General features: G+C 47.5%; 1 protein-coding gene across 4 annotated transcripts in view; it reads right to left on the bottom strand.

Annotated features, from left to right (window-relative positions):
- Nucleotides 1-24316, bottom strand: part of LOC146783123 (uncharacterized) — a 124751-nt gene that overhangs the window by 57371 nt on the left and 43064 nt on the right. For all 4 annotated transcript variants that reach the window (XM_085637088.1, XM_085637089.1, XM_085637091.1 and 1 more), the window contains 2 exons: nt 21710-21817; nt 4549-4647 (listed from right to left, as the gene is read on the bottom strand). In XM_085637088.1, coding sequence (XP_085493214.1) covers nt 4549-4647; nt 21710-21817 — 207 coding nt within the window. The remainder of the gene's footprint in view (nt 1-4548; nt 4648-21709; nt 21818-24316) is intronic.

Raw genomic sequence — 24316 nt, 5'->3', positions numbered from 1 at the left:
GCTCCATCTGGCCTCTGAACTTCATTAGTAGATCTGATAGGCATGGAAGCCTGAGATGTGGACAGACACACTGGTGAAGGAGGTCCGTGAACCACTACTGAAGTGGCCACTCCTGGGCTATGAGACTCACTGTGGCCCATGAGTGAGCCAGCTTGATGAAGACTGCCGAGATTAGGGGAACTTAAGGAAAGGCGTAGAGGAATCTGCCTGACCAGTTGATACATAGGGCATTCCCGAACGTTCCCGGTTGGTAGTACCTTGACGCGAAGCTTTAACGTTTGCTGTTTTCTGCGGTGGCGAACAAGTCGACCTACGGAGTACCCCATCTTCCAAAGATATCGTGGACCACGTCGTCGGTTAAGACCCACTTGTGGTTTTCCTGTAGGAGACTTCTGAGAGACTCGGCCTGAGCATTTTGTGCACCTGGGAAGTGAGTTGCTGTTATGGTCAAGTTTCTGTCCAGAAGCCACTTCCAGATCGTCTGGGCTTCTTAATGATCTGGACCTCGAGCCTCCCTGCTTGTTGAGGTAGTACACTGTTCTTGTATTGTCAGTATTGACAAGCAGGGAGTTGGTCCCAGAACATGATGATAGAATATAAAAATCACAACATAAATACAAATTCAAAACTGACACACAAGGTATTTGTTGCTCGCAGTGTTTAATTCACACTGAGCATTGGTCTGTTATTGACAATGTTCACATATCATTACAAACCGTGATGTCCCTAGGTAGGGATAATAGGGAAGGGCAGGGTGGGGTGATTGCGATTCATGTGAGGGTAGGATAGTGACTGCAAATGTGTAGTGTGCATCAAAACAGTATATCACTCAGAAAACACATGACTCATTCTTTGAGCCTATTAGTCACAGTTAATAACAAAACAAATTTATGTTGCCATGGTTTCAAACATTAACACAGTACAAAATATCTGTTGTTCAAACTGGCTTGATTGTAAAATGTCAACGTTTCGACCCCAATAGATCGGTAGGCTGTTACATTCCTTACGGCGGGGTCTTCATCAGGACTGAGATGTGAGGGTAGGAGAGGGGATCATAAATCACCTCAGATGGGAGGCTGACGATATGTAGGGGCACATGTGGCTCTTTGTTCGTGAGTGCGGAAAAACGGCACTATAGGGGTGGTTGTCTCGGTTTAATGCCAGGTTAGTCGGCAGTCAATGACATTTTGAGTAATCTTCGTAAAAATACGGGCCAGAACCTTCAGGTTTCCTACATGCCGCTGCTCTGTTGGGGAAACTCTGTGTGAGCCGAACAACCACGGTGGTCTCGTCGTCGGCTTCGTAATCGACGAAGATGTTTTTCTCGACGTGGAATGTTGATGTCGTTTGGACCCAGAGCCCTGGGACAACGTTGAACAGGTCGACGCTGTATCTCCTCTCGACGTCCGACATCAACCGGCTCTGCTTTTCAGTGGTTTTTTTGCTCGGGAACCCTCCCAGAGGTTGAAGACAGAGCCCTGGTAGAGGATGACCCTCTCCTTGCCCTGAAGTCCCAGAGGACTGGGCCTGCTGTTCTCTTCGCTCTTCTGCTCCTTCAAGCCGGATCTTCTCTCTGTCACGCAGAGTATGCTTAGAGGAGGTTTTACAGATGGAACAGGATTCAGGAACATGAGAAGCAGGAAGACAAATTATGCACACTCTGTGAGGATCAGTCTTGGCCTTCTTCCTACCACAGTCCGGGCACTTATCAAATAGACATGGCATTTTTGAGTGTAAACTGCAAATTTTCTGTCAAAAAGCACAAAGAGGAAGACCAAAGAGGTCGAATGAAGTGGTTATTAGCTAAATTCAGATGTGAATTTTGAAGAGAAACACCAAATTGTTAGAGCTCAATGCTCCAGGGTCCTGATCGCAGGAGACAAAGTAACTGCCACTGGCTGTGCATGATGGGATACTGGTGGTCTCGGGATTCTTAAAGGCACAGCTTCTATTTTTAAGACATATAATGGCAGCCTATGGGGCTATTCTGTCCTTTCCTTTCATCTCTATCATTAAAAAAGGGTTTAATAGGGGATTATTCTGTGTTAAACACTACAAAAATCAATACAAAATTTAGTATACTGGCTACCTTTTTTATATTCATGATGAAGATGTGGCTAGTGAAGCCTATATATTTAGGCTGCGTTATTGTTTTCTATCTCTTAAGTGTCTTTGCGGGGCCTTCCTGAAGAAAGGCGGAAAATGTCCACTTCAGAAGATATATCTAAAGAAGTGCTCCGGGGTCCCGGCGTATGTGCGGGACTATTCAAATGCTTATGACTATACATGGAAACCCCCTACGAGAGAACTTGCTTTTTACTGTCAGCACTGTTGATATGCACAAAGGTGCGGCTGCAAGAAAACTGCATCTTTGCTAAAAAAATAAAAAGAAAAATGTAAAAAAAGAAAAAGGCAGGTTTAGGAAAAAGAGCAAAAACCATTACCCGCTCATGTGGACTCAGAAGGTGTGCACAAACGGAAAATATACCAAAGAAAATGCAGCTTCGCTGGACTATGTCAAGAGAAAAAGAAATTATCCATCTAGCTTTCAGTGCAAACATAAATGGTTCACTTTGAATATGAACGGGAAAGCAGAACTTCACGGGAGAGGACCACCTAGACCTACAATCCCATATTTTATGTTCCAGGGAGAATCACTCTTGTGGTCTATTAAATTACAGATTAACGCCAAGAAAAGAAGATAAACTGGAGAACATCAAAGCATAAAAGTAGCTAAGGACACGGACAGCCTATATCTCACAGTAGCAAATTATCCAATCTCCTCCTAGAGAATGTCTCTGGAAAAGCACCAGACTGTCTGAAACATGCTCCTCTGCAAACCCAGAAGCCTCTGCTAACTACAGACCTATTTCTAACCTCTGCTCCTTGAAACGACCTTGGAAGAGGAGACCGGTTTGACAAGGAGTACATTCAAAAGAATAACTTGTTATATCAACTGTGCAGTCTTCTCTGGCATCCCAGAAATCCACATTGCTCCTGCCAAGGCTTCCGTGCACGCAGCAGCACACGTGACCCTAGGGATTGACGGCTACAGTCACACAACTTCCATTATCCACTCCGAGTGAGCTCCCTATTGACAGCAGGTTCACATCTAAACTTGGAGTTTATGTATTAAGTTCACCACATTTATACCCTCCCCACTATCTGTTCAAGAAGTTGGAAATCTCGAGAAGCTCTCTACAACTCTGCAGTTTAGACACGATCCTTCTTGAACTCCTTGCTGCCAGTCATAAATACTGCCTCCTGTCCAGCCTATCTCAGACTGTTCACCCAATGTCTGGAATTCTATCTCACCTGCCATCCACACCAACATTATTATTACAGTAAACCCCAGATTTGAGTGTTTGGTGGGTGTGTGTTGTATTCTTTAGATATCTGCATACTTGGCTATACCAGAGATTAATCTCAGAACGGGCTGTGTGTGTATATATTTTGATTATTATGGTAAAGTTTGCAGCCATTGTTATCAACCATGTTCTCACACTTTGCAAAGTTTTCTATGTAAAGCACCCTGCTGCTCTTGGGCCTTGCATCTACTATATAAAAACACCAGATAAATGCAGCCACCTATCAGGAATAAGTCCAGCGACAGCTGCCAGACAATAAATACATTTTTCCAAAGATGTTCCTTTTCCCTCTGAAATCCCACTATCAAGACATTGGTGATAGCCAAAGAGATTACTGCATTATTGTCTACAACCAATAGTGGACTTCCAATAAAACATGTTAACTGAGTTTAACACTTCCAGAACTGAGCGGAAAGATTGAGACACAATAAGAACAGAAGTGACCACATAAGAACTCAACTGAATCCAATTAGAGCCAACAATCAGATTCAATATCCAGTACACAACGCCCTCAGCCTTTTGTAGCTAAGCCTCGAGAATCAAGAGCAGGTACTTCCAGGCACTTGCAACATACTACATACCAATCATAACCCTGAGATGGGCAAGATTCAGACATCAAAAACACAAGTTAGATCTCTCTGAATCCAAGTATTGAAACTCTAATGGCGTAAACCAGCCATTAAGAGCTGAATCCAACCACCTTCAATTCAAGAAAATCTTGAAAATACAATTGTACAGGCAGTCTTTCGAATAAGGTGATGCAAGTATCAATGTACAAGTGTCACCTGTTTCAGATCTACTGACACCACTTCATCAAAACGCCCCAAACCTAAGTACTTCACACTCACATTGACACGGACAATGACTTCCTGCTAAGGAGGTTTGGGCCCAATAAGATACTGTGACAGAGACAAATCTCCTACACTCAGGCCTCGTTAGTACCTTTATGAGAGACAATATCCCATTCAACTCTCTTGACAACACTCCTGCATAAAACATATGGAGAAAACACGTGTACCAGAGCACTTGGAAGATGTTGAAAGGCAACAAACTTGCACTATATAAAGCTCCGTAAATAAATAAGAGAAGATCGCAGGTTGACAAGGGGGACACTTTCGAGGCACAAATGTAAACAGATTTGTTAAACCGGACGCCCGGCAGCAGGGCACGACTTACTCACCAACAGTCCTGCTGACGCCGTCTAATCTCACGCTTTCTTCGTAGTCCAAGAACGAGGTTTCATTCTCGTCTTTTATGCAAAATGTAACGAGCTCATGCCCTGGAATACACCAAAAAACATTATGATGCACAGACCGAAATATAACATCCCAAAGCACAATACTGAAGTGGCATTATTCCAAGGCCCCTATTATGAGCAGCCCCAGTTATGGCAATACAAACTGTAACTCCTGTTCCTACACTTAACACAAATAGACGTTTTGCAATACATAGCGGTAGGTCCAACCTGCAGGTATTCATTGTGGGAAAAATGCCCAGTATTTACATGTTGAGCCCCCGAAATTCACAATTGGGGTGCTTATCACACCTGATAAGTTTAGACTAGGCAGAGTCAGATATTATCAGGTGCGATACAGATCACACCAAGTACCAGGCTACGTGTAACGAGGGCCTAAGAGGGCAAATGAGTCTAAGGGAAGAAACAAACAGCATTTCAAAGTGAAGGAGCGGCGGGAAGGCCTCACCACTAGGCTTGTGGTGGAGAAAGCCACATTTCAAATGACCAGTGAAGGAGCAGCGTGGACAGCGGGAAGGCCTCACCACAAGACGCTATAAATAGGCTTGTGTTGGAGAAAGCCACATTTCAAATGACCAGTGAAGGAGCAGCGTGGACAGTGGGAAGGCCTCACCACAATACGCTATAAAGAGGCTTGTGTTGGAGAGAGCCACATTTCAAATGACCAGTGAAGGAGCAGCGTGGACAGTGGGAAGGTCTCACCACAATACGCTATAAAGAGGCTTGTGTTGGAGAGAGCCACATTTCAAATGACCAGTGAAGGAGCAGGGGATGGTCTCATCACAAGACGCTATAAAGACGCTCGTGTTGGAGAAAGGCACATTCCAAATGAGCAGTAAAGGAGCAGCCTGGACAGCAGGAAGGTCTCGTCATCAAGACGATATAAAGACGCTCATGTTGGAGAAGGAATATGCTACTTACCAGTATGCATCTGTTCTTGGCATGTAGAGCTGCAGAACCACACACTGTAGTATAAGATCGCCATCTGGTGTTGGGCTCGGATGTTTGCAGGTTGTTGTTGTCTTCGGAAGAAGCTTTTGGTCACGAGATAGGTGACTCCTCCTCTGGACAACAGTGCGCATGGGCATCCACTCCATCCTCAGATTGTTTTTCGCCATGATGGGAAATGATGGAGTGTATAAGAATAAAGAGAAAGGATGTCCATGTGTAGTGTCTAAGACAAAAGCTGGAGCAGATACAGGTCCCGGGGAGGCGGGTGTGCGTGTGTGGTTCTGCAGCTCTACATGCCAAGAACAGATGCATACTGGTAAGTAGCATATTCCGTTCGAGGCATATGAGCTGCAGACCACACACTGTAGGATAGACTATACAGCAGTGCCTCCCCTAGCGGTGGTCACCTGTATCTGCTGCAGCAGTTTGGAATAGAGTTTTTAGGACAGCTTGGCCTACTGAAGCTTGTTGTTTTGCTTGCACATCATCACAGTAGTGCTTAGTGAAGGTGTGTGTAGTAGACCATGTAGCTGCTTTACAGATGTCTTCTAAGGGGATGTTTCCTAAGAATGCCATAGAAGCCCCTATTTTACGCGTGGAGTGCGCTTTAGGGGGAACTGTAAGAGTACGATTAGCTTTTTGGTAACATATTTGGATACATTTAACTATCCACCTGGCTATACCTGATTTGGAAATAGGGTTGCCTTTATGCGGTGGAGCAAAAGCAACAAACAGTTGCTTGGTTTTTCTAAAAGGTTTGGTTCTGTCAATGTAATATAGCAGGGCTCTTTTGACATCTAAGGTGTGAAGTGCCCTTTCAGCTACTGAGTCTGGATTAGGGAAGAAGACTGGCAGTTCCACTGACTGGTTGAGGTGGAAAGGGGAGATGACTTTAGGAAGGAATTTTGGGTTTGTCCTAAGAACCACTTTGTTACGATGTAATTGTAGGAAGGGTTCTTCAAGAGTGAAGGCTTGTATTTCACTTACCCTTCGTAGGGATGTGATTGCTACAAGGAAAGCCACTTTCCATGTTAAAAACTGCAGTTCGCATTTGTGCATTGGTTCAAATGGGGGACCCATGAGCCTTGTTAGAACAATATTAAGGTTCCACACTGGGGAAGGTGGTAACCTTGGAGGAATAATCCTTTTGAGACCTTCCATAAATGCTTTAATGGCTGGTACCCTAAAGAGGGACAGGTGTTGTCTATTTTGCAAGTAGGCTGCTAATGCAGCTAGGTGTAGGCGTATAGAGGAATACGCTAAGTTGCATCTTTGAAAGTGTAATAAATAGCAAATGATGTTTTGGATGGAAGCATCTAGTGGACGTATGTCATTGTTAGAGCAGTAAATGGCAAATCTTTTCCACTTTGCTGCATAACACGCCCTAGTAGTAGGTCTTCTGGCTTCTTTAATGACATTCATACAGTCTGGAGGTAGGTTGAGGTATCTGAATTCTAAGACCTCAGGAGCCAGATTGCCAAGTTCAGTGTTTGAGGATCTGGGTGTCTGATTTCTCCATGGTTCTGGGTTAATAGAGCCGGGGAGAGGCGTAATTTTTGATGTGGAACTAGAGATAGTTCTAGAAGTGTGGTGAACCAGGGCTGGCGGGCCCAAGTGGGAGCCACTAGGATGAGTGTCAGCGATTGCTGTTTCAGTTTGCGTACCACAAATGGAATGAGTGGGAGAGGCGGAAAAGCGTACGCAAATCTGCCTGACCAGTTCATCCATAGTGCATTGCCCTTTGACTGTGGGTGTGGGAAACCTGGCAGCGAAGGTTGGGCATTTTGCGTTTTCTTGTTTGGCGAACAGGTCTATGTCTGGTTGTCCCCACTTTTGGAAGAATGGGAGTAGGACTTTGGGGTGTAATTCCCATTCGTGTATCTGTTGTGTGTGGCGACTGAGGAGGTCGGCCACTTGGTTCTGAATCCCTGGGAGGTGTTCTGCTAGCAGATAGATGTTTTTGGGAATTGCCCATCTCCAGATTTGCTGCGCCAGTTGAGACAGTTGGAGAGAATGTGTCCCCCCCCCTACTTTTGTATGTAATACATTGTGGTCATGTTGTCCGTGCGTATGAGGACAGTCTTGTTGTTTAGATACATTTGAAAAGATTTGAGTGCGAGGAACACCGCCAGAAGTTCTAGGTGGTTGATGTGTAGTTGTTTTTGTTGAGTGGTCCACCTGCCTTGAGTGGTGTGATGAAGGAGGTGGGCTCCCCACCCTGTGAGAGATGCTTCTGTGGTCAGCACAATTTGTGGAAGAGGCTCTAAGAACGGCCGTCCTTTGGACAGGTTGATGGTGTTCCACCATTTCAGTGAGCAAAGTGAGCGGCTGTCCACCAACACCAGATCGGTAAGTTGTCCATGAGCCTGATTCCACTGTTGTGCTAGACATTCCTGCAAGGGACGCATTTGAAGGCGTGCGTGGGGCACTATGGAGATGCATGAGGCCATCATGCCTAACAGTTGCATAAACACTCTTGCTGGAAGAGAGTGTTGAGTCTGAAATTTTTGGATTAGATTTTGTATGTTGGCTATCCTGACTGTGTTGGGATAAGCTATGGCTTTGGATGTATCTATGGTGGCTCCCAGGTATTGATGTACGTGGGAGGGTTGTAGGTGAGACTTGGGGTAGTTGATGGTAAATCCCAAATCGTGTAGGGTTTGAATAGTGCGGTGAGTGTGCAGAACGCACTTGTGGAAAGTACTGGCTTTGATGAGCCAGTCGTCCAGATAGGGAAAAACATGGATTTGTTGTCTCCTGAGATATGCTGCCACAACTGCCAAGCATTTGGTGAACACCCAGGGTGCAGTAGTTACTCCGAATGGGAGAACCGTAAACTGATAGTGCTGCCCGTCTACCACAAATCGTAGTTACTTCCTGTGCGCGGGATGCATAGGAATGTGAAAATATGCGTCTTTGAGGTCTAAGGTGGCCAGGAAGTCGCCTTGTTGAAGTAACGGAAGGACTTGTTGGAGTGTGATCATGTGGAAGTGATCTGATTGTATATACTGGTTCAAGAGTCTGAGGTCCAGTATGGGGCGTAATGTTTTGTCCTTTTTGGGAATGAGGAAGTATAGAGAATATACTCCTATGCCCTGATGGTGAAGTGGGACTGGCTCTATTGCGTGTTTTTGAAGCAAAGACTGAACTTCCTGTTTGAGGAGCGTGAGGTGGTGAGACGACATGGGACGGTGCTTGAGTGGTATGTTTGGGGGGGTGTCTATTAGTTCGAGGCAGTAGCCAGACTGGATAATTTGTGTTACCCACCTGTCTGTTGTGATGGAATTCCAGACAGGTAGGAACTGTTGAAGTCTTCCCCCGACCGGAGTGGAATGGTCAGGGGGGAGTGGGGGCAAGTCACTGTTTAGTGGCTGGAGAGGAGCGGGTGTTGTTGTTGTTGCCCCGCCCTTGGCCTTTAGTGTGGTTTCCCCTGTAACCTCCTCTAAAGTATCCTCTATTAGGGGATGATTGTCCTGAGTTTTTGAAGGTGGAAGAGGAATCAGTTCCCACATTTTTGGAGGCTCCTCTATAAAAGGAGCGGCGAAAGGAGCCTCTGGATTGAGTAGACTGTAAAGCTCCCATAGATTTGGCAGTCTCATTATCCTTTTTCATTTTCTCCAGTTGTCAAGAATTCCTGTCATGCGAGGGGAGGAAAACGGTAACCAGCGAAAACGGACTACATCTCCCAGGATGCTTAGCGGTTGAGAGGTTATGTAAACAGGAGAGCTGTTACATATCTCAAGGAAAACACGCCCTTATGTAAACAGGAGAGCTGTTACATAACTCAAGGAAAACACGCCCTTATGTAAACAGGAGAGCTGTTACATAACTCAAGGAAAACACGCCCTATAAAGGGAGGAACCGGGAGGTACAACGCTGTCGGATATTGTGTTTACACCGACGTACCTGCTTAGTGAAGAGCAGTGTTCCGGAGTGGTGCTCCAGTAAGGCAAGAACGGAGGTAGGTCGAGTCGTTACTCCCTGGGCCGTGTCTTGCCCCATCGTCACCTGTGAAGGACCCGGAAGCTCTACCGGATAACCATTGAGCTTCGCTTTTTGACTCGGCTGAGTCAAAGTGCAGTGGCGCTTTTGCTGGTTGGAGTCGTAACTCCCAGCCCGACCAGAGATACAGGGACTGCCAGCTGTAACGCACACCAGGAGGTGTTTGCCGCGTTACAGACTCGGAAGTCCACGGGATCGATCGAGCGGCTGCTCTCGGTTCAGTCTTCTTTGCTTGCGATTGGGGTATCGGTGACGTATCACCAGGAGGTGACTCCGCGTCCCGGTGCAGTCTGAGGAAGAGGTTGAGCGGCTGCTCCCTTCAGGTAGAGACCCCGGCTGGGTGTTTCCCTGACTCCTCGATTCTCCCCAACACTCTTCGTGCCCCTCACAGCCTACCGATTGGCATTGTCGGCCATTTCATTTCTGCCCTCTGTTGGCATACGCCGGAATCGGCGTATATGCAGAGGACGGTTAGGACCATCCGTGCTGTGGGCTGGTAACGTACTTAGCCTGGAGGATTCCAGTGACTATAACCTTTGTTTATTCCTTGTATTATTTTTGCCTTCATTAAAATAACTAAACCTTCACAAGTGGTTGCGTTCTCATTATCGTGTCTGTTAAACGATCCTGAGACGTTCAGGGCGTTACAAAATATCCGACCTTAATAACACTAACTGTCTCCCGGTCGATAACAGACATGGCAACACTTGATGATGTGCTGGCTGCTTTAGCGACCGTGCAAATTGAATTGGCTGCCTCCAGGCAAGAAACAGCCGATGTAAAAGCCAGACTGGATGCTATCCAATTGGACCCACTCACGCCCAGCACCTCCCTCACGAACCAGACCCCTGCGGTAGTAGTGGAAATGCCGGTAGCCGTCCCCTTGGCAACACCAGAGAGGTACAGTGGGGATCCTAACACAGTGCAGGTATTCCTCACACAAGTGGCGCTACATTTATCGTGCAAACCAAGGGCGTTCCCCACGAGTCAGGCTCGTGTGGCTTTCCTTATATCCTATTTGGCTGGAAACGCGGCACAATGGGCCGTACCTCTGGTGAGCAGGGACGACCCCATCTTATGTGATTGGGGTGCTTTTCGCGAGGAATTCCTGAAGGTCTTCGACAGAAGGGCTGACTCGTACACGGCGGACCGTGAAATGCTTGAGTTGAGACAGGGATCCAACGACCTGGTGCAGTATCTCAACGCGTTCCGAAGGCTGGTTGCGGAAACCAAGTGGCCTGTTGCTAAACAGACGGCGCTCTTCCATCACGGGCTGTGCGATGAGCTCAAGGACGCCGTGGCTCATATTGACCCACAACCCAAGACATGTGAGGGCCTTATCAACCTGGTATTACGGCTGGAACATAGGCTAAGTGAAAGAAAGGGGGATCATGGGAGAAAAGGAAAATACCTTCCATCCTATGTGACAGTGGGAAGTCCTGAAACTGCCACCGCATCCAAGGGAGAACCCATGGACATCGGCGCAATACGAGCGAGCCTCACAGCCACGGAGAAAGAGTCACGCCGTAAACAAGGATTGTGCCTATATTGTGGCAAAAAAGGCCACTACGTACGTGAATGCCCTGCCAAACCGAAGACGTCACGTTATCGGGCCAACCGGTCGGTAACAGCCGTGGTGGACGTACCGGCGGAAAACTAGAGGACTCCCAGACCAAAGAAGGGCCATCTCGGAGTCACTCATCCATCCCTTCACTTTCCAACTCGGTCACTAAGGGACAACGACACCTGTTTCTCACGGTGCACGTGGGAGTGCATGACCAGTGGATACCCGTTGTGGCCATGGTGGATTCAGGGGCCACTGGCATGTTTATGGACCACAACGAGGCATGCAGGCTAGGGCTAGTGCTTCTTCCCAAAGCTGTACCCGAAGACGTCTATGCTGTAGACGGAAGGCGATTGGTGACGGGGCCCATCGGGCAGCACACGGGGGTCCTTCCGATGAGATGTGGGAGGAACCATTTGGAACAAATCGATTTTAACATCATCCGAGCGCCCCAATATGGCGTCATATTGGGACTGCCGTGGCTACAGAAACACAACCCCTCTGTGGATTGGCCAACACATCGCATCGAACTGACGTCACCGTATTGCATCCTGCATTGTGGAATAAGAACGGAATCCCTTGACGCAGATGAGAGCGGGAGTCAGACGGTGGCTACAGCGGCAGAAAAAGATGTGGCTCTCCCCCAGGCTTATCACAGTTTTGAGGATGTATTTGATGAGGTGAAGGCGGAAGTGCTACCACCACATAGACAGTTTGACTGCCAGATCGACCTGGTGCCAGGGGCCAGCGTTCCCAGCGGCAGGCTGTATGCCCTGACGGAGCCTGAAAACGTGCATCTCCGGGGGTACCTGGATAAACTCCTCAAGCTAGGATTCATCCGCCCGTCCAAGTCTCCGGCAGCCTCGCCACTCTTCTTCATCCCGAAGGCTAATGGGGAGCTGAGAGCCTGTGTGGACTTTAGGGCATTGAATGCGATAACCGTAAAGAATCGGTACCCCTTGCCTCTCATCAGTGTACTTCTGGAACAGGTCAAGAAAGCTCGTATCTACACCAAGTTGGATTTGAAAGGGGCATACCATCTGGTGTGCATGAGGGACGGAGACGAGTGGAAGACCGCCTTTAAGACCAGGTTCGGCCTTTTTGAGTACCTCGTCATGCCGTTCGGTCTGTGCAACGCCCCGGCAGCCTTTCAGTACTTTTTGAATGAGGTATTCAGAGAGGAGTTGGATATCTACGTGGTCGTATATATCGACGACATCCTCATCTATTCGTCCAGTGTGGAGGAGCACGTACACCACGTCAAAGCTGTGCTCCAAAAGCTGAGGGAAAACATGCTGTTTTGTAAACTCAGCAAGTGTGACTTCCACGTCACATCCGTGGAATTCCTCGGAGTGATGCTGAGTCCAGAGGGACAGGAGATGGCAGAACGAAAGATCAAGGCGGTGAAAGAATGGCCGGTGCCCCAAAGCGTGAAGGACGTCCAAAGTTTCATTGGCTTCGCCAACTTTTACAGGCGGTTTATAGACGGATTTTCAGGATTGGTGGCCCCAATCACACAGCTACTGAGGAAGTCCAAGGAGTTTGTCTGGTCCCCTGAAGCGAACAAAGCCTTTGAGGCCCTGAAAAGCGCCTTTGGTAAGGCGCCGGTGTTGGCTCACCCCGATCCGGATCTCCCCTACGTGGTGGAAGCGGACGCATCGGATGTGGCGCTGGGGGCTATCTTGTCCCAACGCAACCACGACACAGGGGTGCTTCATCCCGTTGCGTACATGTCCCGCAAACTCAACGACGCCGAACGCAACTACCATATTGCGGAGAAGGAGCTTCTCGCAATCAAGGACGCCTTCACCGAATGGAGGCATTGGTTGATGGGGGCAAGACATGTGGTATCGGTGTACACGGACCATCGGAACCTACAGTTCATGACGGCCACAAGACACCTTTCTCCCAGACAGCTGCGGTGGATGATCTTCTTTGCGGGGTTCAACTTCCGCATCACATATCGGCCGGGGACGGAAAACTGGAAGGCGGACGCCCTGTCCCGTCATTTTGCAGTTAAGGAACCATTGCCTGCGACCGAGCATTCCATCATTTCCCTGAGGATGGTATTGGGGGTTATCCAACCGGATACTTTCCTGAGGGGAATAAAGAGAGGGATCAGGTCATTCGCATGGCGGAGGTGGCTCCTCAGTCACAGAGAATGGCAGCTGAAGGACGGGATACCCCTGAAGGGCAGGTGCCTATTGATACCCATGCCTAGGCTAAGGAAACAAGCATTCATCTGGTGCCATGACTCTCCATGCGCAGGTCATTTGGGCTTTGAAAAAACGGTGGCTAGCATGGGACGGCATTTCTGGTGGCCAACCATGAGAGTGGATGTCAGGAGGTGGGGACAGGAGTGTCCTACGTGTGCTACCATGAAGGCCGACCATGGCCGAACCCAAGGGCTCTTACATCCACTTCCGACCCCGGATAGACCATGGGATAGCATATCACTGGACTTTGTGGTGGGCCTACCGGTAGACCAGGGGATGACGGCAATACTGGTGGTGGTGGATTACTTGACGAAAATGGGGCACTTCATCCCCTGCAAGAGAGTCCCTACGGCCGGGGAATTGGCGTCACTACTCCTAAAGAATGTGGTACGACTGCATGGATTACCTGGGGTGATCGTGTCGGACCGGGGGTCGCAGTTTACTGCGCAATTCTGGAAGACTTGGTGCACTGCGCTGCATGTTAAGACCGCCCTGTCCACCAGCTACCACCCTCAAACGGACGGCCAAACCGAGCGCCTGAACCAAACGCTCAAACAGTATCTGCGATGTTTTGTGGACCAGGGCAGGGAAGAATGGGTCGACTTGCTATGGGTTGCAGAGATAGCCTATAACAACGCCACTCACAGCTCCACACAGTCATCTCCGTTCTATAGCAACTATGGCCAACATCCCAGGTTCTTGCCATTTCTACATCCGTTCAGAGAGGACAGGATTCCCGCCACAACGGACAGGGTGGCACACATAAAAGACACGTTGATGCGCTCAAGGGCTGTCCTAATAGAGGCCAAGAGAAGATACAAGGCTGCGGCAGACAGGAAGAGAAGGCCCGGGCCACTGTACGGCACTGGAGACTACGTCTGGATATCCACAAGAAACATGAGGTTTCGAAACAACAGTGTGTTCCATCCCAAGTACATGGGCCCCTATCGAATTACCAAGTGTATGGGTCCCGTGAACGTGAAGGTGTGCTTGCCCCAGTCATTGCGGATACACCCTGTCTTTCATGTATCATTGCTCAAACCAGCACCCTCCAAGCCGTCTGGGACACCTAGGCCGGTATGCGTGGAGTCGGAGGTGGAGTATGAAGTGTCGGGCATACGGGCGTCCCAATGGCGCAGGGGGAAGCTGTGGTACCTGGTTGCGTGGAAAGGCTATGGCCCGGAGGAGCAGTCATGGGAACCGGCTGAAGGGGTTCATGCTCCGCGCTTGGTCTCCTTGTTCCATCGGCGTTTTCCTGCCAGCGCTGGACCCGTGGGGAGCCGCTGAGAGGGAGGATGTACTGTCAAGAATTCCTGTCATGCGAGGGGAGGAAAACGGTAACCAGCGAAAACGGACTACATCTCCCAGGATGCTTAGCGGTTGAGAGGTTATGTAAACAGGAGAGCTGTTACATAACTCAAGGAAAACACGCCCTTATGTAAACAGGAGAGCTGTTACATAACTCAAGGAAAACACGCCCTTATGTAAACAGGAGAGCTGTTACATAACTCAAGGAAAACACGCCCTATAAAGGGAGGAACCGGGAGGTACAACGCTGTCGGATATTGTGTTTACACCGACGTACCTGCTTAGTGAAGAGCAGTGTTCCGGAGTGGTCGAGTCGTTACTCCCTGGGCCGTGTCTTGCCCCATCGTCACCTGTGAAGGACCCGGAAGCTCTACCGGATAACCATTGAGCTTCGCTTTTTGACTCGGCTGAGTCAAAGCGCAGTGGCGCTTTTGCTGGTTGGAGTCGTAACTCCCAGCCCGACCAGAGATACAGGGACTGCCAGCTGTAACGCACACCAGGAGGTGTTTGCCGCGTTACAGACTCGGAAGTCCACGGGATCGATCGAGCGGCTGCTCTCGGTTCAGTCTTCTTTGCTTGTGATTGGGGTATCGGTGACGTATCACCAGGAGGTGACTCCGCGTCCCGGTGCAGTCTGAGGAAGAGGTTGAGCGGCTGCTCCCTTCAGGTAGAGACCCCGGCTGGGTGTTTCCCTGACTCCTCGATTCTCCCCAACACTCTTCGTGCCCCTCACAGCCTACCGATTGGCATTGTCGGCCATTTCATTTCTGCCCTCTGTTGGCATACGCCGGGATCGGCGTATATGCAGAGGACGGTTAGGACCATCCGTGCTGTGGGCTGGTAACGTACTTAGCCTGGAGGATTCCAGTGACTATAACCTTTGTTTATTCCTTGTATTATTTTTGCCTTCATTAAAATAACTAAACCTTCACAAGTGGTTGCGTTCTCATTATCGTGTCTGTTAAACGATCCTGAGACGTTCAGGGCGTTACACCAGTGCAGTATCTACTGCGGGGCAAAATAATTGCTCCTGATTAAAAGGTTGAGCCAGAATGGTTGTTTGTACTTCTGGCTTGAAGCCGGAAATACACAGCCATGCATGTCGTCTGAGCAATACGCTTGTATTGACTGTTCTAGAAGCGGTGTCTGCTGCATCTAACGCACATTTGATGGAGGCGTTTGAGATTAATTTACCCTCTTGGATTAGGTCAGTGGCCTAGGTTTTGTATGGATCAGGTAGGTGTTGCAAAAGGTCCTCTAGCTGATCGTAATGAGCCCTATCATATCGAGCTAATAGGGCTTGCGTATTGGCAATACGCCAGTGGTTAGCTGCTTGTGCGGCAACCCTTTTAGCTGAAGCCTCCAAGAGTTTGGACTCTTTGTCTGGGGGAGGCGTGTCTCCAGTTGTTTGGGAATTGGCCCGCTTTCTAGCATTTGACACGACCAAGGAGTCTAAAGGGAGCTGTGCTTTGATATAGGCAGGGTCCTGTGGGGCTGGTCTGTATTTTTTTTCTATTCGAGGGTTAAGAACCCTGGCCCTAACAGGGTCTTTAAAAACCTCTGAGGCATGCTTTATGACACCTTTAATCATAGGTAGTATATGAACAGTTTTTTGCGACTGCTCAAAAGTATCAAGAAGAAAATCCTCGTCGGGTGTGTCTGTGTGCATGGCGACGCCATGGAACAGTGCAGCCCTGTTTATCAGTTGACCAAACCCTAAATGGTCATCTGGAGGAGAGGGTTTGGAAGGGTATGGAGTAGGATCAGGTATGTCAGGTACCGGATAAGCCCAGTCATCTAAGGGTGTTGTGTCTGGGAGACTGAAGGGATCAGTAGGATCAGAGGGATCTCCAAATAAATCAGGGTCAGCCCCTCCCCCGAAATCATCATCATCCTGTGGTGGTGGTGTATGAGAAGGAGATGGTAGAGGAGAAGGAGAGGGGGGTGGGGGGGAAGGGATGGGAGGTAAGACAGGAGAGGAAGGACGTATGGGTGAAGTGGCACAGTCCTTCTTCTTTGGAGGAGGCGCAGGAGGTGATGTGTCCAGCCTCCTTTTCTTGTAGGGCACAGCCGTAACATGTCCGGTGTTAGGATTGATGTAAATCCTTTTTTGTGCAGGATCTGGGTGGAAAAGTTCCTCAGAGTCCGAAGGTGCCATTGGCGCCGGTTTTTTCGGGTCAGATTTTGATTTTGAGATAGAAGTGTAGTCTTTCTGGACTTTTTTCGGCATCGAGGCTGGTTTTGGTGCCGAAGAAGGTTTCGGCGTCGGCGGCGTTTTCGGCACCGATGAACCTTTCGGTGCCGACGATCCTTTCGGCGTCGATGAACCTCTTGGTGCCGAGGAGCCTTTGGGCGCCGGTGGAGACTTTGGTGCCGAAGGCTTTGTTGGCGTCGGTGCCGATGGAGATTTTGGCCTTGAAGCTTGCTTCGGTGCCGAAGGTATAGCAGGCACTATAATGTGAGGTTTGCTCGAGCCCGAGCCACCCACAGTTGTTTTCTTCGGAGCCGGACCCGAAGGCGGGGCTTCTGAAGATGATTTCCGGTCGCGACTGGGCCCAGCTGGAAGAGTCTTGACCACTGGCTGTTTTGGTGGGGTTGGGGTAGGGGGGCTGGTACTCACATGCTGCCCCGGAGTGAGGAGGTCATCTGAGTCATCCTCCTCGGACACGATGCGGAGGTCTTCGGAATCGTCGTCAGGGACATCTTGGGCAAAGATATCTTCTGGTTCTGGGACCGGTTTAGCCATGATATGGCGTCGAGCTCTTCGGTCCCGGATGGTTTTCTTCGACCGGAAGGCGGCGCAGGCTGTACAGTTGGCTTCGTTGTGATCAGGGGAGAGGCAGAGATTACAGACCTCGTGGTGATCACTGTGGGGAAATTTGGCTCCACATTGGGGATATTTTTTAAAAGGTGTCCTTTCCATGGGCCGCGTCCGGAGCCGATCCGATGGATTCCGACGTTGTAGTTGGTAAAGTTTGAAGAGTTGTGTTGATTGTAGAAGTTTTCTGCTGGAGCGGAAAAAAGTTCATCCGAACCCAATGGCGGAAAAAAACAATCTGAGGATGGAGTGGATGCCCATGCGCACTGTTGTCCAGAGGAGGAGTCACCTATCTCGTGACCAAAAGCTTCTTCCGAAGACAACAACAACCTGCAAACATCCGAGCCCAACACCAGATGGCGTTCTTATCCTACAGTGTGTGGTCTGCAGCTCATATGCCTCGAACAGGCACCTTTCAAAAGACTGCAAAGGGCCGATGAGGGGGCAGCCTGGACTGTGGGCTTATCTAGTCACGTATACAATACTATGGAGGATTCTAGGGTAGGGTGTTTGTTCAGAGTCTGGACCTTGTATGTGTGCACCTAAAATCCAAGTGATCCCAAGCACTTCTCTAGGAGGGCACTGAAAACTGGATCCCAATTCCTAGGTGGTATAAGGCCCTTTATTATGATGAAACAAACTGTACAATACACCTATGCTATAAAAAGATTCAGGGAGGGCTAGCAAGATAGCCAGGTCATCGTTCACTTGGGCATTGCCTTTGGTGCAATACATGCTGCATTTATATATTTGGGGGTCACTGGTCAGACGCCAGGTCAGCACCCCACGGTTCATGCGGACAGTCCTATAGAAGACTAAGCGAGAAGGAGGCGGAACAAATTGTAAAAATATTTTCTTACCAGCCTAGAGTTATGCAATACCTACTGGCACCTGTAATCTTCAAACTGCAGGGCCCCCACCTCTTGCTGCACGTGTGAAGTGGTCTCCATCTTCCACACAGGCAGGAGACTGCACAGTTACCTATATTGTTAAGACTAGCCTCTGGTGGTACATCTGTGACCTTGATGGTGCCTCTGAGACACCTCCAAAAGCCTCTGGGTACAGCCTCCTTCAGGGTACACCTCAGGCTCTGGTGTATTTTTGACCTTAGTGGTGTCTCAGAGACCCCTTCACAAGCCTCTGGGTACGGCCTCCTTCTGAGTACACCTCAGGCTCTGGTGCATCTTTGACCTTGGTGTGTCTCAAAGACCCCTCCACAAGGCTCGGGGTACAGCCTCCTTCAGGGTACACCTCAGGCTCTGGTGCATCTTGAACCTTGGTGGGTCTCCAAGACCCCTCCAAAAGCCTCTGGGTACAGCCTCCTTCAGGGTACACCTCAGGCTCTGGTACATCTTTGACCTTGGTGGTGCCTGAGAGACCCCTCCAAAAGCCTCTAGGTACAGCCTCCTTCAGGGTACACCTCAGGCTTTGGTGCATCTTCAACCTTGGTAGTGTCTCCAAGACCCCTCCACAAGCCTCTGGGTATGGCCTCCTTCAGGGTACACCTCGGGCTCTGGTGCATCTTTGACCTTGGTGGTGCCTGAGAGACCCCTCCACAAGCCTCTGGGTACAGCCTCCTTCAGGGTACAGCCTCCTTCACGGTACCCCTCAGGCTCTGGTGCATAGTGTTTTTGCGCACAAACACTATTTTATTAATCGGCTAACTTACACGTACCACGTGTTCTGGCTACAACCCCCAAAATAAATGGTGTTGTTACATATATGCAACACGCAAACCCGTTCCCACCAGAGTACTAGGTGTAAATAATATTTTTGTGTTCTGCGTAGGGTAGTGTTTCGAAGGAGAACAATACGCTTAATGTACGATTTGTTACAATTTGCAGTAATGTAGAAATAAGAATAAAACACATCTGAAAACGGAATCAGGGATTTACATGAACTATTAGTTTGACAAGCTGGAGCTTTTGCCCAATTTTAAAAGTACGTTTTTCTGTCGATTCCGTTTCACTGTTAAAGCAAAAGGACAGGCCGCCGATCTGGAATACCCGACCCAAATTGCTGCGAAAAGCCTACCAAGTGTAGCCGCCATCAAGTCTGAAGTGGTGTGAAAGGTTCCAAGAGTTACTAAATGTGTTTGAATGGACTCTTCCCTGGCACAATAACGAGGAATGTTTGCACCTTGTAAAGATCCTTATCAGCGGAAGGAGATGCAAATGTGACTGATGTCGTTTCACTTCGGGGTGATGTTTTTTTACAAAAATGGCAAAATTGTACCTGCATAAAAACATTGCATGAGAGATTTTATAGTGGTCGAGCTGTAATAGTATTTTTTGTAAAAAGTGTATCGAAATACGCAACGTAACACTGCTTTATTTTGAAACATACTGTTTAAACGTACATGCTAACATTGAAGCAGAGTCCCAAAGCAAGTTGCAATAAAATTGTTTTTATCCATGCTTTGTTTTCTTTACCAAACAGTCCCCAATCCAAACATAGACACATTAAGGGGCAAACAAACGCTAAGGAGGGACCTAACAAAATAGTGCTTAAACATTTTGTAAATATATGTAAGCGTATGTGAAAACGCTAATAATAAACAGTTAACCCCTAAAATATGTGCGCATGCAGCAGCTACAGGGTTAAAACAAACAGAAACTGACTAACTTTCAAGCTGCATAGAGAGAATAACTGTTTTGCACAAAATTGCAGTTTAGTAAGCAGATGCCGTGACTCGCACATAATTTACCGGTCTGCCCGCTTCCCACTCAACTGATCTGTTCATTACGCCACATCCTTGTGTATTAGTAGAATTGCATTGTGTTGGGTTATGCCCTGTTTGTGGACGAATCAGTTGAAGAGAGGGCTTATGTAAAGTAAAGAAAGATTTATTGATTTTTTGTATATCAATTTAAAAAAAGCAGAGACGCGGCGATAAATATAATGCGCGCATCAGGAATTTGTGACGCATAGAACTCACACCTACCTATCATTAAGGACACAATTCAGTTTTAAAATTGAAAATCGACATAGTTTCTACTCTCAATACCTTTTAATGCATTGTAAAAATGGAAGCACTTTTTTTCCATTTACTTACACGTACCACGTGTGAAAGGTTCAAAGCGAGAGACGGAGTGCGAGCAAAACACGGAGTGAGTGAGGGGGGAATTTAAAAAAAAGATAGAAAGCGAGAGACAGTGCGAGCGAAAGACCGAGTGAGTGAGGGACGGAATAACATCTTCAGATATCACAAATGTATAAGAGAAAAGGGCTTTCTCCACCCAAAAATATTTTTTCGAGCGGGAAGTTAAGATGCATTGGCCCGCAGCTGGTAGTAGGAAAGTGAAACATAATAGAATAAATATGATGAGGAAACTAATAGCAGCTGCTTCAAAGCACACACTCGTGCTTGTGGTGCAAGTTAAGATGCATTGGCTCGCAGCTGGTAGTAGCTCGTTCTTGTGGTGCCACCCGGAGACACTTAGGCGAGAGAGCCATAAACGAGGGAATGACTAATGTGAAAACTGTAACAGCAGCTGTTTTCAAGCACACACTCGTGCTTGTGGTGCCATCCGCATTGCGGGAGCGAGCAACAGCCTATTAGCATGTGCGCCGCTGCTCGCTCCCGCAAGTTGGATGCCGTCACAAGCACGAGTGTGTGCTTGAAAATGAGCAGACCGATAGCTAAAGGTCCTCCTAGAGCAGCGCATGCACGCTGCCAAGCGAGACCTAAAAACCTCAATATAATGAAGTGTTGTGCTCTCACAGTAATGGAGAGACTGAAAACTGTACTAGGCTCTACGAGGACTATTTGTCTGTTAGCGCAAGAACGCCACTTAGTCTGCTGCACGGCCAATCATGTCCACTTCTGATCAACGCAAGGTTCCACCTGCTCAGCTACCAGTATGAGAATTGCATTTGCCACAGCCATGGACGAGTTGCACTACTGTATGCCGGGCTGCTTCAGTCTGCTCCACAGGTGTGGCATACCATCTGCATTCCCTCTCCACAGAAACAAAACTGACCAAATCAGAAAAAGAGGCAGTCCCAGTGTGTTACCATAATAATGCACCCTGCCAGCAATGCGCCAATCAAGAGCGGAGAGGCGAGATAGCACCAATGCGTTACCTAGGTCAGGTTCAGTGATGCCTTCCATATTCTCTCTGCACCCATGCAAAATAACAAGCATCAGTGAATTACCCACGTCAGACTCAGCGTGCTCTCCTCGATCTCTACACCCATGTAAAATAGGAAGCATCAGTGAATTACCCATGTCAGGCTCAGTGCTGCCTTCCTCGATCTCGGCTCCCATGTGGTCAATGAAAATGGTCGCGGGCTCGTCATCATTTGCCAGATGAACATCAGTGTTGACAAATCCTGCGTAAGTAGAAAAAATTTACTCAAAAAATAAAGTAAATGTGAGTATGAACGTTGCAAAAGGCAAACTTTAAATAACCTCAAAGTTTTACGTATATGGGGCCTGATTTAAGAAATCACAATTTGCGACCAGTATTTCTGAGCCTAGTAAAGAATTTTACAACCTGACCTATGTACTAATAAGTCAGATCATAAAATCCCAACTGAAGCGTGTCGTAATCCAACTACCTCATTATTAATGCAGTAAGTCGGACTCGCTTCGACAGCAGGCTGCCACAGGAAAGGAGGCCTTCTAGGAACAGCCACAAACATGTCTCTGACTAAATTAAATAAAGGCAACTTTGGTCTGAAAATTCAGACTATCTTCCTTTAAGGAAATGTGTCTTTGTTTAAAAATAAAGTTAAAAAAAGAAAAATAAGTTTTTTTTTATAATTTGCAAAGGCCAAAGGTTCCAAGAGGACCCGCTTGCGAACGGGTTACCCCTCCGGCTCGGAGTCAAATCAAATCAAATCAAGGGTATTGTTCGGTTAATAAAAACAATTACAATAGAAAATCTTTATAACGCATCTTATAAACATTTTCAGTAAACTGTTGGGTTTTACATGTTGTGTTGTCCCGTGACGGGATAACGTTCTAGAATTAGAGGCTCAGGAAGGAGAGTCAGTTAGCGCTGCGCTGCTGTGCTGTGCCGTATGGTCCAGTGGTCCTTGCTCTGTTTTGGTGGCAAAGAATATTTCGTACTCATCAGAAGACTGCATCAGTCTTCCTTTCACTGGCAACGAGGATGGGATTCTTGTTTTTATTCCACCATCTCCCGTCTTGCAATTGTACAGCACTCTTGTTAGCTCTTACAACAGATTTGAGATCAGAGAACTTAGATTCGCCCTTGGGCAATATCCGAGAACATTTGACCCTGACTCGATCACCCACTTTCACATTCAATTCTCGTGGACTATGTTGGACATACTTGTTTTGGGCTATTACCCTTTTCTTGCTTAACTCTTTTATTTTATCAGCTGGTATGGCAAACGCACCTATCCACTTCCTTAACAACTTTGAAGAAGGAAGCCGACCCCCAAGTAAAATAAACAGGGAAACTTCTGTGTCCGAGTTGGGAGTGGTGCGTATTGCCCACAGCAATTTCTTCATTTCATTTATGCAATTCAATCTATTTGCTTTTGATAATTGTGTGTTATCTTTGATCACCCTGTTAAACCTCTCAACAAGACCATTACTCCTATGGTGGTAAAGAGAGGTTCTTGTATTTTTAATTCCCTTTAAGTTTTAAAAAATCTCAAATTCTGATGAAGTAAACTGACAACCATTGTCAGAGACTATTTCATCGGGAACACCTTCTCTAGCAAATGGAAATTCAAGAAATTCTACCACACAGACAGTGGTGGAAGCTTTTATAAATATCAGCTCTGGCCAACGACTGTAGTAATCCATTAGGACTATACCATATTCGGAAATACCATTATTGGACAGAGTTAAATGTCCAATGATGTCAACAGCAAGTTTTGACCAAGGCTTGGAAGGCACGTTTACAGCTTGAACTGGACTTGGAACTGTCACTTGAGATTTCTCACAGGACAGAACATACAGTCTCTCACAAAATGCTCTACTTGCTTATCTAACTCAGGCCACCAAAAGTGTTCTCTAATTCTCCTCTCCATGGCACGCATGCCTATATGGCCTTCATGAACCAAGGTCCCTCATGCTCACAGGAACTACTAGTCAAGAAGAGCAATACAGAAAACCATTCACAACAGAAAGTTCATCAAAAAAATGTTTGAATTTACCAAGATCATCATCGTGAGAACATGCTCTTGACCAACCTGTGTGAATTTCAGGCATCTCTCCACTCACCTTCTAAAATGGCTACATTGGGGTAAGACACAGCGTAACAGAAAATGTCAGAATCACAATCCTTATCATCATCATTACTCACTTCATGCGTACTGCTGGGCAACCTAGACAGGCAGTCCGCTAAAACATTTCGTATGCCTGGAATATATTCAACATCATAATTGCGTTCTAAAAGCCTGTATTGCCATTTGGCCATTCGAGGAGTAGCTTTGTCCCCACCTTTCGTAGTGAAAAGTTGGACCAGAGGTTTGTGGTCCACTCATACAGTGGACTTGGAGCCCCATAAATATTGTTTAAAGTGAACAATGCCCCACCAACATGCTAACGTTTCACGTTCTATTACTGAGTACGTAGCTTCAGCTCCCTTAAGACCTCTAGAAGCAAACGCTACTACTTCATCTTTACCATTCCTATGTTGCATTAGCACAGCACCAAGACCCTTCTGACTGGCATCAGTCATGATTATGGTATGGTCATTGATGTCGAAAGATTTGAGCGGAATAGCATGAGCAATTTCTTTTTTGATTAGTTGGAACTCCTCAGCGCATTCATTACTCCACTTGAAAACAACATTCTTTTTAAGGAGATTTCTCATGTGAAAAGTCTTACTTGAACAATTGGGTACGAAT

This window comes from Triturus cristatus, chromosome 12 (assembly GCF_964204655.1).
Source record: "Triturus cristatus chromosome 12, aTriCri1.1, whole genome shotgun sequence".
In the NCBI taxonomy this organism is placed as follows: Eukaryota; Metazoa; Chordata; class Amphibia; order Caudata; family Salamandridae; genus Triturus; species Triturus cristatus.
This window is presented reverse-complemented; position numbering and strand designations above follow the sequence as displayed.